The 18,464-nt window shown below is 37.8% G+C and overlaps 1 protein-coding gene across 1 annotated transcript in view; it reads left to right on the top strand.

Moving 5' to 3' along the window:
- Root (ciliary rootlet coiled-coil, rootletin) overlaps positions 1-18,464 on the top strand; it is a 340,123-nt gene that overhangs the window by 312,356 nt on the left and 9,303 nt on the right. Inside the window, exons 30-31 of the mRNA XM_075382006.1 lie at positions 4,523-4,735; positions 8,878-9,150. Of these exons, the coding sequence (XP_075238121.1) occupies positions 4,523-4,735; positions 8,878-9,150 (486 nt within the window). The remainder of the gene's footprint in view (positions 1-4,522; positions 4,736-8,877; positions 9,151-18,464) is intronic.

The raw sequence follows: 18,464 nt of genomic DNA, 5'->3' as shown, positions 1-18,464 counted from the left end.
TAAGTTGGTTGTGAAGATGTCCGTTTGAGGCCTACTTGAAGGCAAAGTTTTAATTATATTTTACTGATGCAAATGTCTGCCGAGGCATTTACATCGATGGCATCCCGATCGAGGGCTGGCTGATGACTGTAAGATGTAATTAGTTAGAGGGTCTAAAGACGACCTCCTGTAAAGTCCCTCAAAGCTCGGATCGGAGGGGGTGGTGTGGTAACCAGTAGCGTTAAAAGGTGGGTGATTTCCTCTACGGGGTTAGGATGAAGATTTCTCCGACGTTCCATCGCTACTCTCCAAACCGGTGCCGCGTATAACAGGGCGGACATCATGGCCACCATAATCACCTTGCGCTTAGACGCCTTCGTAGCAACTTGCGACGTCATCAACCTTCTCAAAGATAACTGAGTCTTCTTCGCCTTATCACAACTATCTAGTAAATGACTATCTAGTAAACTGACTCGCCTTATCAGTGGTGACACCTAGATATTTGACTCTAGTCCGAGATTGCAAATAGTACTCGCCTATCCTAAAGGCAATATAGCCAACCCTTCTTCTACCCGTCAGGTTAATAAATTCACTCTTCTCCGGTGCAATAGTGAAGCCATGTCTCGTCATCTAAGTGTCAATCACCGCCAGCGCCTCATTATTGCCTTTCTCCTGCAACTCTAACTCTGTTTTCCCGCTGACCGGCACAGCCAGATCGTTCGCGTAGGCAATAGTTTTCGTATCATTTGGCAGACGAAAAAGAAGGACACCATCGTAAAAGATGTTCCAAAGGAGGGGCCCAGGACTGATCCTTGCGGGCCCCCCATACATCTGAAAACGCAGATACCCGCTTTGTGTTTCGGCAGTCACAAACTTGTCTTGCAAATATTCTTTTATCTGCCTTTCTCAGTTAAAGCTGCCATGATTGCATTCCATGGGACGGATCCGAATGCATTCCGAATATCTGCTAGAAGCAACATCGGCATCTGCCGAGTGGGTCGCCATGTCCCCTGTCTGACTGTTGCAGCCAATCTATCACTTGTTGCACCGCCTGTGCGGTTGACCGGCCTTTCCTGAAGCCGTACTGATTCGGGTGAAAGCCCTCTACAACATCCAACTTGCCGACATTCCGATCCGCCAGTACTCGCTCAACCATCTTCCCTATATTATTGGGCGGAAATCTTCAGCCTGGTTATCCCTACGATTCTTCAGCAAAAATACTAACTGGGCCTCTTTCCATCAGATTGGTAAGGACCCGATCCTCTCATTCACCACCTCCACAAGTCCCAGGGAATCTGTTGCATCCAGCCCTTGAGGACCCGGGCCGGTACACCATCAGGACTTGGACACTTGTTGTCCCGCAGCCTATCAACCGCCGACGAGACCTTCCCGAACGTAAGGCGTCTTCTCTCAAACTCACAGGGCCCGATCGTCTCCTGTTCACCACAGGGAAAAAGTCTCGCCACATCTCTTCTGGCTCTCTCGTCCATCAGGACAGGCAGGCGTCTCCCAAACCGCTTGGTAACTATGCTGCCTCCAGAGATCCCTGTCCAGGTTCACACACAGCTCAAGCCACTTCTGCCGCTTCGCTTGTTTAATCTCGAAATTAAGAGCCCTCCTGCAGTTGATGTCTTGCTGAGCGGCCATCTCATAGCCCGGCCGGGTGTCACGTCGGAGCCTCTACTTGATTCTTCTCAATCGCTGTAACTCACGGCGAAATCGGGCAACATGCGGTGTCCACCAGTAGGCGGGCCTGTGTCCCTCATGGTGAACCGGAAAGGCAGACATCTCACGATGTATCTCATCCTGATGAACCTCCGGCGATAATCGAAACCCGTCTTCAACCTTTGCTGCCACATTCAAGACACTCACTGTCTTCACTTGTCGCTGGGAAAGCTTGTAAGGCACCACTCGCTCCCAGACCCGAAACAAGCGCTCCTGAAGCTCCAGGAGCGTCGGTAAGTGATCACTTGCTGTTTCATCATCCAAGACTCGCCAGGCACATAGATCCTGATTTCAGCTAACATCCAACAATGAAAGATCCAGCACCGAGCTGTGATGCCGAACATCATATGTCAGCATCCCATCACTGAACAATAGAGTCCTGTTAGCTGCATCATATCCGTCAGAATTTGACCCCGCCGATTAATATGAGAACTTCCAGCCTCAATGGCCTTACAATTGAAATCACCTTGCACTATAATCTTTCTAGTGGCCCTAACGATCACATCCTACAGCTGACTCATGAAGACATTGTAATCAGCAAGCTCGCAATTTGGCGACATATAAAACACCCACCATTACGACCTTTGGCAACTCGAGCGCCACGGCCTCTGACAACTCGACCGCCACTATGCCAGACTTCCGTTCAAGCAACCGCCAGCCGTGTCTGTTGCTGACACTACGAATAACGATATCCCCGTTCGAATCGGCACACCAGCCGCTCCTGGCTGGCTGCCTCTCTCCGGTTGGGTTCAGTTACTACTAGCAAGTCCACATCATATGTCTTTGCCATTTCCCCGACCAGATTATGAGAGAGTACACTCCTGTTAGCGTTCAACAACATGAGTTTAAGCATTATACGATTTCGTACATACACTCCTCCCGTGCGTTGCTCCCCGCTGCCGCATTCCAAGCACATCTGAGGTTCCCTGACACTGTAATTGTAGTACAAATCTGCTTTGTTCGGTCATCTACACTCAGAACTTCGGTGGCCTATGAGCCAACACCTGTAGCAGCGATCCACGTCCTCCCGTATATAGACCCTGCAGAGAACCCATCTTTTACGTATGTGTTCATCAACCAATTTCTTTGCTGCCCTGTAGGTAGTGATCACTGTTATGTTCATTGTTTCTCCGTGTACGCAGGTTCGCATACGATCTGCCCGCAGCTTTAACCACTACAGTCCTACTGTCGTTCCCCGGGGGATCGATTTCTTAACGTCAAGTTCATACTGATTTGTGCCGGGTCCAACTGCGGCATCACCACCTTCACCATCACCTCCCGACCTCGTGTTAGGTACATCAGTATCTTCTTAATTGACACATTAATTCCCCCTTCCGGTAAGATAAAGATCAGTACGTTTCCACTTCCGAGGACCCTCTTCACTGCCTGCACTATAGCATCCAGGGAATCTCGATCGCCCTTCCTGAAATCATAATAAATGCCAAAACGACTTTTTGAGGCCACCTCCGAGTTCTTGTCCATAATCATCGTGACGTCTCTGACTACATCATCAGGTTTGATGTCAGGGTCCTGGGCTGAGCCCTCACCCGCAGACTGCGTCTGGGACAGATTTCTAAAATAACATCTGTCCCCTGCTTCCAGGGATAGATCCTTAAATCACATTGACCTTCTGAGTAATACCCACAGGCCATCTGTGAGGAATTAAATCAGTCATCTCATCATCAGAAAGGATCTCTAACAGAATATTTTCCATGGTAACTTCTTTGAGTCCTTCTGACTGTGTGGTTTGTGAAATCCCAGCTATAGGAAGGGATAGCTTGGTAAGTGCCTGCAGATCTTTCTGGATCTTGACTAGGTCCTTTTCATGTTGAGTAATATGTTTACCCACCCCAATCCCAGATGCTTCTGCAGTGTATAAATCACGAGGTTTAACTGGTTCACCAAGTCCTTCAATCCTCCAAGAACATGGTCCTCCTCTTCAGACGACACTGGCCGAACCCTTTTCGTCTCCTTTGACTCCTGTTGTCAAAAGTGATTGCTTTGAATGTGCCTCCAAGGTCCCAGGAACACCTTTCTCTGCTGATCTTGCAGACAGGAGTGAACTACAACGCCACATCTTGTCACTACTGTTATGAGGGCCGTATTCCAATTCACAATAATACAATAACACAGCGAGTCAATGTTATCAAGAGATAACCATTAGCTAAATTAAAATTAAAATTTATTCTGATAACCAAATAATAATATTAGTCTGTACTAGTAGAAGGTAACCTCTATTGTTATTCTACCGAAACTAGTTAACTGATGAAGTTACTGCCAGTGGCAGGCAAAACTGAACCTTATTAATACACTGTTCGAGATTTAGTTCATACAAAACTCTAAAAATACTAATACCAAACACACACACACACACACACGCAAAAGTTTTCCAAACTCACATCAGTACCTAATTCAACACATTCATATGAAAACAAATCCTAAAAAATATCAAGAAACTCCTAAAGAAACAAAAGGCTACAGAACCATCCAAAAACAGCCATTCGCTCTGACTACCAGCCAGACACGTCAACATAACCTAACACTCACTTTGTTTGCTACCCTTGTCTAATTAACATTAAATATATAGATGATATACAACTTATTAATAATAAAAGTGATATCTAGACTAAATACAAAATGGGTTTGAATTAAATAGTAATATTTAAAATGAATTAACTAATTTACTGAATTAATGGAAAAGAACTGCTAGGTTAATAAAGAATACATGTAAACATATAAACATATGTAAGCATATAAACATAGTATCATCCCTATAATTATCAATATCAATTAATAAACCTATTTACTTTTTTATCAGAAATTGCAAGATAAGTGTGAAAATCTAAATCGAAGTGTGTCTGGATTAGAAGAACGTTGTGCTTCTCTTAAGACAACTATAGATCAACTTAATGTTGCACTTGAACGGGCCTCTGCTGCTGAAACAGAATTACGAGCAGAGACTCAAAGTCTACAACGCACTCTGATAGATACATCGGCCACTTCTCAAACAAGCAGTGAGAAACTGAAACAGGTAAATCTTAAATCTTTAATAAGTATTATTATCACAGTATGAATAGAATGATGTTTGTTGATTGATAACTAGTTATAGTTTTGGAACAACAAACAGTAAGACTAATAAAGCTAGATTGAATAAGATTAAACTGTTCAGCAGTATATTAGAACAAATAAGATGTGACATTCACATCTTATTACACACACTACCACACACTTAAATCATTATTATCACACACTACCACTCACTTCTCCAACCACACATAAAATCTTCTGTGGTTAGATTTATATTTTATAAATTGTTTATTAAATTTTTTATAATGCATCCATGCATATTGCTTAAAGATAAAAGTATATTATCTACTCAAAAACAGTAGTTGGTCAAAATAAGTTTTTAGATACTGTTAAATTGAATTCCTGGTTTCTTAAGACAAACCACCTCAAAACCAAACTAATAATAATTACTGAACTACGTCTAGTTAGATGAAGTACGTCTCTAAACTTCATCTGCCTTGTTAATTTTCTTTCAGTTACTCTGATTTTGTCATCAGTCTAACCCTTCACATTCTGTGCATCATTTATTTTCTTTTTAACGTTCTTTCTACTACTTTTTATGCCTTGTTTCATTGTTACATCTTTTTTAAAGAGTTAAATCTCGAATAATTTATGGCTTGTTTTTTTCTCTCTTATTATACTTATGACTTCAGTAATATTAGTTTCCTAAAAAAACAGTTGTAACAAAGATCTTTCAGTGTAAAAATATGATCTTTTGAACACTTAATATTCTGCTTTTTGGAATCTTCATAATGTAGTGTGTGAAAAATGGTCTGGTGTTTTTAATTTCCTCACAGTAATATGCCTTGATTGGCTTTTTTTTTGGTAATTTTATAAAATAAATTCAAAATTGATAAGTGTATTTTTCATTATCTTGAACAAAAAAACACTAGGTATTTGTGCAGAGCTCTAGTTATACGCATTGATAGAACACAGTAAAAGATAGCTCCTTCCTTCTGCATCATCTGAATTATCTGTGCATTTGGTTAAAAAAAAAGTTTTTCTCATTAAAAAAAAATTGCTTCTGTCTTTTACAAAGAATTTGTCACGTATTTACCATAGTAAAATTTTGAGCTTGTTTTTTTTGTGTGTTTTAAATGTTTATTTTTTACTATTTTTTTATCATTTCTAGAAAAAGTAACAAGTTAATTTTGTAACATCTTTTAAAAATTCTATTTTCTTTTTTTATAAGTTTTGTACATTATTCAGACAATTCATAATCTCATTTTGATTAAATTATTATTGATTTCATACATTAATTTTTTTACTGTAATTATTGCTGTCTTCTTCTATAGATAATGTAACATGCTGTATATTACAATTTCTATAAAGATATTTTCTGCACTTTTCTGTTGAAATTATATAAGCATCATCGAGTTGCAGCCTGACTTAACACTTGTTAGCAGACAAATATTAGTGATATGAGTCTAAAAAACCTTTATTGGCAAATTTATTTAAAATTACTGATAAGTTATTTATATTGAAGATACTGTATTTTAAGTTACTAATATTTATAGATTTTCTTGTTTTAACAAATTCAACTGAATCACAATTTGGCTTTAATGCATTAGATGGTTTGGCTTAAGAAATCAAGATTTCAATTTAATAGTAATTAAAAACTCATTTTGATGAATTACTGGTTTTGAATAGATAATACATTTTTATCTTTAAAAGTTAAAAAAGATAGATCTTTAAAGATTTTTAAAAGATCTTTAAAGATATGCATAAATGCTAATTTTATAAACTTATTTATTAAATTAATAATTTGTTTATTAATAAACAAGTTTATAAAATGTAAATCTAACCAACAGAAGAGTTACTTGTGTTGGTTAGACTACCAGTCACTTCTCCCCCACGCTTACGTGTGGGGGAGAAGTGAGTGGTAGTGTGTGTGAATGTTGCATCCTTATTTGTTCTAATCGTCTGCCAAACAGTTAAATCTTAATCAGTCTAGCTTTACTTGTCTTAGTGTCCTCTGTTTTACAAATGTGTAACTATATTTTATCAATTCATTAATAAAAAAGTGATGATTTGTAGCATTTTCATATTTACTAACATGGCTTCTGTTTTGTGGATTTTTAAATCTTCTAGACAGTTTTTGTTACACCTGTGGTAAATTTACAGCTAAGGCCAAAAGTAATTCTAACCTGATTAGCTGCATATAATTTTTAATAAAAAAATTAACATAATTTTTTCATTAGTAAAAATGCATTTCATATTTTTTTTGCATTTTATAATTTTTTTTCATATAATTTCTATTTTGATCAGCTACTTCGTAACCGAGATAAAAACTGGGTACTTTATGTTATTTATATCATGATCAGTAAATCAAACTAAATCGTCGAAAGGGAAATAACCCATTTACTGTGGTGATGGTATGATAAGAACCTAAGATAAAACTACATTGAATGCTATTTTTGTCTGAAAAAATGTATTTGGATATTCATTCAAAAGTAAGACACCCAATAAAATATTCAGATGTATCCTCAGCTTTAAAGTCAATACTGCACAGATTTACCTGTACCTGTATCACATCTGGCCTAACAGACCTAAAGGTTCAAGGAATATCTGATAATAATGCGGTGATAAAGAAACTATTGAAGAATTTCATTCTATGTCATGAGAAATCCCCTCATTTAATTCAACAAGATGAACTTAATAGTTTACAATTTTAATTAATCAAAGCAGTTAGCTAAATTTCCATGTTTTAGACAACCATTAAAAGAAACCATATATCAGCTTGGAATTAGTATTTGCAGGAACAAAATATAAAGACCACGTATGGCACAAGTTTGTAGTGATCCTAAATTGCAGTATTTTTTGGTTTACTATGTGGGTTTATGAGGTTTTATTGTTTTCTTTGTCTATAGTATGATCGTGATACAAAAAATCAGATACACAAATTAATATACTTATTAAATAGTATAATCTGTGGAACAAACTCGCAAATGTGATTATAACTGTTATGGAAAGAGAGAGTAGAAATCATGATTAAATAAAAATACTGGAGAAGTTGCATTACTGTGGATTGGATCTCTTATTGGAAGAAAGGTATATCTTGAAATTAAGACAAGTGGAGGAGTTTTAATTGCAGTGAAAAATATTTTATATGTTATAACCATTATTTGATAAACATATACACATTTGTTTATACACTATATTTAATCTGTAGTACTGTAAAACACCAAAGCCTGGACTTAAACATTAATATACTAAGTATACTGGGAACATTCAGTGTTTCCAGTAAATTTGTTTCCATTCAAGCTTCTGCACCAAAGTGGGAGAGATGAAAAGATAATGTTAAGTATCAAAAAACATGAAATGTCCTAATTTTAGAATATTAGCTGCTTGTATATTTATTTATTTCAAAAATAGACATTAGCATTGTAAATTAATGCCTTTTTTTACATCAGCATTGTAAAATTAGACAAAGTGTACTGAAATAATATATAAGACTGGATTAAAGCTGAATGCACATATTTTGCTGTGACAAATTTTCCAAAATATTTCAAATGTACATAAAAAAACTTAAAAATTTCTTTTGTCTTTTTGTAGATATCAAGATTTGATTAGTTATAAATGTAACTATTTTACTGAATAAATACATAAGTATTTTATCAATTTTCTTCAGTTAGCCTACTTGATCATTAGAGTACAATGCTGATGCATTGATACATTGATGCTGATACAATGCTGGTCAAAATTTGGTTATTGATTAACCAAATTTTTTTTAAATAGTTAGTATTGCATAATGTCAAGAATTCTTGATTTATTAAGTATTCTTGATAGATAAGAATATTTAAACTTATAATTTATTCATTCTGACAACAATAGATGGTATTATTATTCATTACAGTAAAATTTTCAACAGCTTCTGAGTTGCGTTAAATTTTTTATATCACTTCATATTAAAGAAAATAAATAAATTACAAATAGAGAATGGTCAAAAAAATAATCAAATAGTCAAAAAATGACCATTAAAATCAATTTTGAACATTTAAGATCAAAAATATCATCGATGGTTTGGGTATTTAACTTTTTCCATTCTTTTTTTTTAACTTATTCTTCTTTGTTAAATGCAGTTTTAAATGAGTTTTTTATCTGCAGCTTCAGAAAGCATTGAACAATAGTGATAATGAACGGAGAGTTATATCAGAGAGATTGGACACCACACAACAGGCATTGGCTGAGTTACGCCGCAGTCATCAGCAGCTTACAGACCAGTATAATCGATTACAGACTGAACTAGCTAACAATGAAGTACAGCGTGCAGGTCTTGAATCACAACTAAGACTTGCTAGCTGGCCTGCTGAAGGTCCAGCCAGTGATGCTCATGATACTGCAGAATTACGTTCCAAACTTGATGCTGTACAAGAAAGGGTAATCTAAATTACATACTGTTATTAAATTTAAGCATGTATTTATATTAGTGGTCTTAGCTGTTCTTTATATCATCTGTAATTGTAAAAATTGAAGTACTTAATTAAATTATGTAAATTTTTTATGATAATATGCTGGTTTCTTTGAAAGCAGAGTTGTTGCTGTTAATAAAATATATTTCTTTTGCATTGAATAATAGACTTTTCAGCATTAGGAATTCAGTATAACAATTTTAGATAAAGAGTATTATTTTTGAGCAGATTATAAGAATTATTTGTGAAAAACAAATTAAGTAAGTAGATTTTAAATTTACATACATAAAAACAGTGCTGCCAGAAAAATTGTTGGAGTTAGAGCATCTGGTGAGTAAAGACGTGTTTCTGGTGTGATCTGGGCTTTTTCTTGTGTTTATTGGTTTTTGAAGATTGATTTTTGGAAGACGGATTACTTTTTATTAATTTTTTTTGTTTAAGCGACCGTATTTCTGTTGACAACAGGCTATATAATTGTCTGACTGTCACTGTTACGTGTTATGGACGCATTTGTATTCAGTTGATTACGAACCGAGATGGTTGTTATCAGTATCGGTAAGGGTTATCAAGTTATCGGTATAGTATCGGGTTATCGTTATCGGTAGTAATAACATTGTGGAATGTATAATTAATAATTTATTTTATTTACTAGCAAGATACAGAGTGTTTTGATTCGTACTGTGTATTTACATACAGGTAACGATAATTATCGTTATTGAAGTACGAACTCTACGGAGTAGTTAAAGGGGATTTTTCCCATTGTAATGGAGAGAGGGCTGGAGAAGGCAGCTGTAGTTCTTCTTGAGCCAACGACTTCCAGACGGGAGGACATGGAGGTCGTGCCTGGCCAGGCTGTTACTGGTGCACCACCTGCTGACGCATTGGCAGAGGGCTTACCCCACAGACCGACCAGTAGAGACTAGGAAAGGTGCGAAGAGGATCAAGACGAGGCAATCCTCCACTGAGAGTAGGATGTCCCTCTCGACTTAAGGGATATGATCAGATGGCTGAAGCAGCTGGTTAGGGAACTTAAAAACAACATGGATAATAATGTCAAACGCTGTATTAAAGAGCTGGAGGGGGATCTTGGAGTTGGGTTGCTGTCAAGGAATTAAGACGAGTGGTTGGTTCCCTTTCCTCACTGTGGAGGAACAAGACTATCGAGACGGTCACCCAGACTATTGTTGCTACTGGGTGTCCCATTCTGGATGGCTTGGAGAATGGAGTCCCGGCCGAGGACATGGCAGAATTCATTAAGAAAAAATGGCTGGTGAAGGCATACCGAAATACATATACCAGGCAGCCATAGAGAAAGGACTGTGCTATATTAGTAAGATAGATGAAGATAAGCTTCTTGAAGCACTTTCAATGAGACACCTGCAGGTGTCTTGGTTATTGAACTCCTCGAGGATTCAGACGGACAACGTATTTACGGCCGCTATGGAGTCCAAACTTGTCGTGGTGGGAATTGAAGAGCAGGCTCCGATAAGAAATGCATTCCACATAGCTTATGTGAATTCTTGTATTCTTGTGATAGCAGCGACCTTGCCCAAACGTTGCTTGCTAAACACTAGTATTGAAGACCATAGCTTCACATGCTGATCTCCTGAAAATCATCAAGAGTGGGGCTACGGTACTTGATAAAGTAGAAAAAGAGAATAGAAATAATGCAGGAGCATTTAAACAGGCAGTTACTACCGCACAGGCTCTACAGCATGTGCTAGAGGAGTTGGAAAGGATATTGACGCTGAGGACCGGCCATAGAATGAAAATGAAGATTATAAAAGTTAAATTAAATCATGCAGCACTGGCACATGACTTTTTGGCCAGATATGTCTCGGAGATGGGCACGGATATTATGCTCTTCTCCAAGTCGTATGTAATATGCCCCCAACCGGGGTTGCATCTGTTAGGAAGTGGAGGTGCTGCCATCTGGACATGCTGGTCTTTACTCATCAGAGAAGTTTACTTAGGAAGAACTTACGTTAGGGCGAGAGTCGGAAAGATCTACCTTTACTCTTGCTACATATATCGCCGAATATTCCAATCAAGAGGTTTAAGGAGGAGTTGCTGATATGGTGAGGGATCTCCTCACGCATCGCCCTGCACTAAACATGGGAGATTTCAACGCGTGATCTATTTGGGGATCTGTTAGGACTGACAGTCATGGAAGAACATTAATGGAAACAGCTGTGGCGCTGGACCTTATCTATCTGAATACTGGAGATGTTTTTACATTCAGGCGGGGTGCAACAGTACCTGTTGTTGACATAACGTTTGTGACTTCAGAGCTGGCCATGCGTATTGGTAATTGGCAAGTGTGAGAGGGCTTCTCTGGTAGTGACCATCAGCTGGTTATAACAACAATAATGGAAGAAGAATCTGGTGGAGAAGGCCCTCCACATTCATTGGTTGGAACACCAAAAATCTGGATCCTGGTGCTTTTGCACAGGTCCTTGACCTCAGAAAATAAGTGAAGAGCGCACAACGGAGGAGAAGACATCTCGTTTCGCAAAGGTATTCCAGAAAGGGGCACTCGCCAGTATACTGGTGGACCCCTGAAATCGCGGAAAAGAGGAATGCTTGCCACGTCGCCATGATGCAGGCCTTGGCGGAACATAAAGTGCCTTTGTATTTCCGACGAATGAAGCATTCGTAGGAGTGCAGGGTTGAGTGTCGGGTATCAGGAGAAACAGTTCTGCAGAACCTTCATAGAGGAGTGCCTCAGGGGTCCGTACTTGGACTGACTCTCTGGAACCTGAATTACGATGGCGTTTTTTGAGTTGCCCTTCCGCAGGACGTAACGATGTTTGGTTATGCCGATGACCTCGCTTTAGTCATCTAGGCGAATACAAAGAGAGAGGTCATTGACAAAATAAGAAAAGCATACACGATAATAAAAGATTGGATGGCGGCGGTGGGATTTACACTAGCTCCAGATAATACGGAGGTGGTAGCGATCTCTACGGCTTAGAAGAGACCGATCTTCAAAGTAACATTAGAGGATAGGAGAATAGTGTCGAAGCCGGCAATAAAGCACCTCGGCATATTGATAGATAGTAGGTTAAGATTTAGCACACAAGCAGTAGAGGCAGCTAATAAAGCCGAGAGGACTGCGAGATTAATAGCCAGCCTCCTACCTAAATACTTATGGACCGACTATACATAAGAGGAGATTATTAGTGAGAGTGATGTGTGCTACAATGCTGTACAGGGCGTAGCTTTGGGCTGATGTAATGAGATTTGCAAAACATCGTGGAAGACTACAGTCGGTTCATAGACGATGTTATCTGCAAATCATAGCAGTTATTGAAAAGTCTCTAAGGAGCACAGTCTCCTGGCGGGTGCAATGCCGATAGATTTGGTTATTTTGCAGAAGAAGAGGCTCTGGGAACAGAGGCCCCTGCCATTAAGAGACAAAAAGCGCATAACATCCCAGATAACAGAAGAATTAATGGAGACTTGGCAGGAACTTGACTGACCCACTAAAGGTTGGTGGACCCATTGCCTTATAAGTGTCATCGGATTTGGTGTAGAAGGACCCACGGCTGGCTGGGATACAATTTAACACAGTTCCTGGTGGGTCATGGCGGTTTCAGGGCGTATCTGTATAAATACAGCTAGGACCATCAGATCGCTACCCTGACTGCAATGAGGAAGAAACTCCTAACCACGTGCATTTCTCTTGCCTATGCTTTGATGAAGAATGCAGCAAAATGTTGAATGTTAGGCTTGGAAGAGATGTTCTATCCAGAGGACACACAAAGCATAATGCTAAAAGATGGAAAGCAGTAAGGTGATGGATAAGCTACATATTTATGAAGAGTCCCGCCAAGAAATGAGATGTCAGAGGATGCTGGGACGGATAGGTTCACAGCTGAGCACTTAGGGGGTCCTCCGAGCACATGGGGGTCGCCTCTGCGCAATGAGGCAGTGGGCACTCTGCATTTCAGTGCCTGACAGCATGGCACTCCCCTTTACCAGACGTAATGCTGTCCATGAGCGGTCCCAGGAAGGAGAGGAGGAAAAAGAAGAAGAATAATTCTTGGAGTTTTTATAAGCTACTCTTTGGTAATGGTGGTGGTTTTAAAGCAATTAGGATGTATATTAATTAATTTGTGATTAAAAAGTATATCAGTATTTCAGTTTTTTGTCAAATTTAATTAATTTAAATTTAAAAAATGAATTAAACTTAAACATATTAACAGAATGTTGGTGAATATGGTACAACTATTAAATATAATTGATGAAATCTGAAATGAATGATGAAGGAATGAAAATAATAATACTTGTACCTTGAAATAATTTACAAAATTTTATCACTTACAACAAACTCGTTTCTGTGTTTATTTTTATCCTCCCCCATTTGTGAAATGTAAGATTTTTGAAGTAGATTGTTAACATGGAAATATACAATTATGGAAGATCATCTACAAAAATACTGACAAAATTTAAATATTTCTTCCATCTTACCTTCTTATGAAAATTGGTGATGTAATCTGAACCTCAATCTGATTAAGTTATGTATAAAAATGGATTAATTAATATTTAGTCGTTGTGTTGAGATAACAATAACTCATCTTGCTTTATTTTTATTTTAATAGAAAATATAATTTTATATGTATACAAACACTTATTTTCACTCTATCCTGCATCCATTGGATTTGAAATTCTTAAATAGAATCATTAAGAAATGAATCACTTTGGACTTAGAAAATGATTATGAAACTGCCAATGGATTATTTTTAAGCCAATTATTTTAAAACCCAGTGTTTGTGTTAAATAATTTATGTAAAAGAGCATTTTGATGATTTAAAAGAAGTATGCCATACAGGTCAAATTTAAATTATTGTATGGATAAATATATTTATTATTTTTGGATTTAGGATTGTGTTAGCAGCAGAGGCTAGCCCCCACCATTATAAAAGCTATCTTTACGTATCTCTAAAAGTAAAATTCATTAATATTGTCTTGCATTTGTGAGTTCTATATTTTTTAATTGTAAAATAGTTGAAATTCAATTTCATTTCACCAAAAAATGTGGTAGAGTTTTAAAAAAAACCAGTGATGTAGAACTTTAGGACACTAGAGAGAGAAAAACTCTAGGATACTAGAGGACACTAGAGAAATGGACAGTTAGAGAAAAACTTGTTCGCAATTAGTGGAAAAATGGAAGCAGATAAAAAAATTGTCTCATTTAAAATGCACTATTCGGTCAGTCAAAACATAGCAATCTAAATTAGATTATCATTGACCAATTAAAAGAGGGGAAAGGATAGACAGAAAAGTAATAATGTCTGGACCTATGTTTTCATTAATTTTCTTTTTGCTGATATTAGAAACATGCTACCAAAATATTGTACGACATGATTGTACACTCTGGATATGTTTGTTATGTACATTGAGAAATTTTACTGATGCTTAATAAAGTCCACATTCCTTGCATATTCTCCTTAATATGTGTCTTTATAAAGTTGCAGTGATTATTTTGATTTTCTTTTAAGGAAAGAACATATCACCATTACAGGAAAGTAAAGGAATATTACAATACAAGAAAAAGAGAAAAAAGGCTCTAAATTGCAACCCATTCTTCTAGTCTATTACTCTTACCATATTTGATGGACCAGGATTTGTAGCACATGTTTTATACTGCATTTGGCTTTAAATAATGTTAAACAAACTGTAATAAGGCATTATAACATCAGCAAATTAGAATTATAATCAATGAATTAGAACCAACCATATCGCCAAAAGTGAAATGAAAGAAGAATTTTGATACAGGAAGAATCTGTAGTGATGAAAACAGTTTGCAGAGAACTGCTATTAAGAACAGTTCATCCAGACCTTGTGATAAAAAAGAAAGAGATAATTTTGCAATGGTAAGCCTTTTCTTATCGATCATGAAGTAAATAGTTGTGTCCAGTAAAAAAATATGGAAAATTTTTCAATGGTCTGTACTTTGAGATAACCAATGAATTCCTGTTGCAGAAGATTCTTGCTTTAAGCAAAATAGGTGAGTTTGCTGTACTTGTCGGTCTTCACAGCACTCTCAGTTCCTGAAACTCCTCAAAAGGTATTGTGATTTGTTGAGATCTACTTGATTGTTCTTAGCAGGAAATCATGGAAGAGTTGTCACCACACAGAATAATAGAGTGCCGAAAGTTAAACATGAGAAGAAATGGTAAATCTACTTCTGCCAATCATATCTTCACTTTTAATTGATCTACCCTGCCAGAGAAAGTGCATGCTGGTATACACTATCTGGATGTGTGAACTTTCATACTACAAACCATGCAATGCTTCAGGTGCTAGCGATTTGGCCACACCACAGTTTGAGTGTGAGTCTGTAAATGTGCATATGTGGTGAAGAGCTCATTAAGGATAACCATGCAAAGAAACCTCCTGCCTGCATCAATTACAAAGGACAGCATTCATGCCGGTCAAAAAACTGTCCTTTTTACAGAGATGAAGTAGCTGTTCAGGAAGTTAAAATCTTATGGAAAGTCAGCTATTTTTAAGCTAAAAAATTGTAAACACCTGTAAACCTAGAGAAACGACTTATGCTCAGGCAGTGGCTACTTTAAAAATTTCAGTTTTTACTGCAAGTGTTGATACAGATCAACACATCAGTAATCTCACTCCATGTTAGCTACAATGATAGAAGGAATAATAATTGATAGTAAACTGAAATCTCACTCTCAAAAGGAAGCTATGAGACTGCCTGTTACAGCCACCAGGAAATACATTTAGTAAAAATAAAAGCACATCAGAATAGATCAAAATAGCTTTTTTTTTGTTTTTTCCTGGGAGAAAAACACTTTTGAGTTATCATTGCCCAGACATATTTCTTGTAGTAAACAAAGATATATCACTTCATATATATCTCAAAGTAATATAATAACTAACTGCTATATGGCAATTGGCTTTAACAGCTGAAACTCACTACAGTAATTAAAATACTTGCAAGTAAACGGATGGCCCTAAGAAACCATAAACTAAGGATAGCAACATTTCATTATCCCCTAAAATGGTTTGTATGTTAGGCCCCAGATTAAACTTGCAACACAGTGCCGCATAACAGGTACAATCCACAAGGATGTGGTGCACTATTAGTTGGCAGTCACAGCGAGTACAAATCGGTGCATCCATTTGTGTCATTAGATATCCATGAGTTCCTAGTGTGCCGTATTCATAAACCACAGATAATAACCTCCTCTCAATGGTTATTTCTGTGTGAGAAGTTCCATGGTGATATAATGTTCTTAACTGGGCAAAGTTTATTGTTCATGGTAGTACTCCATTCACTTTGCCAGTCATCATGAACCACCCTCTTCAGAAAACAGATAAGACTGTCTGAAGCTATGCAATCAGTGAAAGGAGGCTGGAAACAAGCCTCTTTTGCACTATCAGTGCACTTATTGCCTGAAACCCCAGTATGGTGGGGGATCCCGCAGAAGCTCACTGTTGCATTACGTACGGTCGTTTGCAGGATGGCAGACAAAATCTCACATACTACAGAGTGTCTGGAGTATATTTCACTAATCACCTGTAAGGCACTCATGGAATCCGAGCAGATAAACGTGTGGAAATGTTGGGCTAACTATACTTAAGGCCTTATTAATAGCAAGCAGCTTTGCAATGAAAATTCTGGTGATGCAGGGGAGGCCAAACATGTATTGTCTGTCGTCAACCACAAAAGCACACCAAACAAAATTATCGTTTTTAGAGCTATCCGTATAAACCGTAGCATTTGGAATCAAGTTATTTATAACGTCATAAAATTTGTTTCCCAAACAAACCGGATTTGTGTTTTTTTTTACTACACTGACATAGATCAAAGCAGAAATTGACAAGAGAAGGCCACAAAGGTGGGTAATAACATGCAGCAATAGTAAGGACTGAAGGTAAAATTGTAAACTGTGAAAAGGCGCTGAGCTCTGATGCTTAGCGTAGCAGTAGATTTTGGCTGTTCCTGGTATCGATAATATATTGGTTGCAGAATACCGCATCAAAGATTGAATGAGTTGGTGGGGATTTAATCTGAACCACATAGGAGCATATAATCTGCTTTTGTCTATTCTAAAGAGATGGCTCACCACTGTCCACCAGTAGACTTAACACGGGGCTTGAGCGAAATGCACCCGAGACAATTCAGATGAATGAATGATGGATTGTATCGAGCATCTATAGTGGCTCGTGTCGATGAATAAGCTATGCATCCGTAGTCTAAGAAGGAACGAACCAGAACTCAGTAGAAGCGCAACATGCATATACCAATGATTCCAAAACTGTGTGCTGCGGCGCCCCAGGAAGCCGCGGCTTCTTCACGGGGGTGGTACGAAGTACTGTAAAAGCTTCATAGTTAATTGAACTGAGACATTTATAATTATTAATTTTTTAATGTTAATAAAGTAAAAAAATAATGAAGATACACGAGTTTTATTTATTTTTATCTCTTACTTACAGTAGTTATGCTTTTACTTAGGGTAGGGCGTCATGGAAAAATTTTAATTGAAAAACGGCGCCGGGACTCGGAAAAGTTTGGGAACCATTGGTATATACGATCGGCTCCTCTACCAGTATTAGATAAAACCCTCAACATGTCTAACATTTTAAGACCTTCAGCTCCTTCAAATTTGTTACCCATGTTAGACGTTGGTCAGCACATTCCTAGAAATCTAACCCGCGTGCTTGCCTCAACTGGTTCACCATGTAAATACAGCTGAGGGTCAACATATCCCCTCAACCGTGAAAAGCAAATGCACTTCGTTTTTTCTGGGGAAAACTTGAATCTAGTAGATTTACACCACGATTCTAAGCGGGTTATTGTGTTTTGAAGCAGCCTCTCACCAGTAGCTAACGTTTTACATGCTGCTTAAACAGAAAAATCATCTACAAGTAAGAGAACATATAACACAGTAAACATATAATACGGCAAAGTATCACTTCATGACACTTCCCAGAGGTATTCCGTTTTCGAGAGTAAAACTTTCAGATACCGTCATTCCAACTCGAACTCGGAAGGACCGACTACTGAGGAAACCCCTGACAAATGCAAGGAGGTTATGTTGTACACCCTATTCATGAAGTGTATTTAGGATTCCTCTCCTCCGTGCTGTGTCGTACGCCTTTTACAAATCAAAAAATACAGCAATCAGGCGTTGGTGAAGTAAGAAGGCGTTTTGAATTGCAGCTTCCAGGCAGGGCCGATCCTAGGTGGTAGACGACTGCCTTGCCACGGCGACAGAATTTAGGAGCGGCAAAACCGCCTGAACTAGAGCA

Source organism: Lycorma delicatula, chromosome 1, assembly GCF_047948215.1.
Source record: "Lycorma delicatula isolate Av1 chromosome 1, ASM4794821v1, whole genome shotgun sequence".
Classification (NCBI taxonomy): domain Eukaryota; kingdom Metazoa; phylum Arthropoda; class Insecta; order Hemiptera; family Fulgoridae; genus Lycorma; species Lycorma delicatula.
Note: the sequence above shows the minus strand (reverse complement) of the source record. Positions and strands in the feature narration are given on the sequence as shown.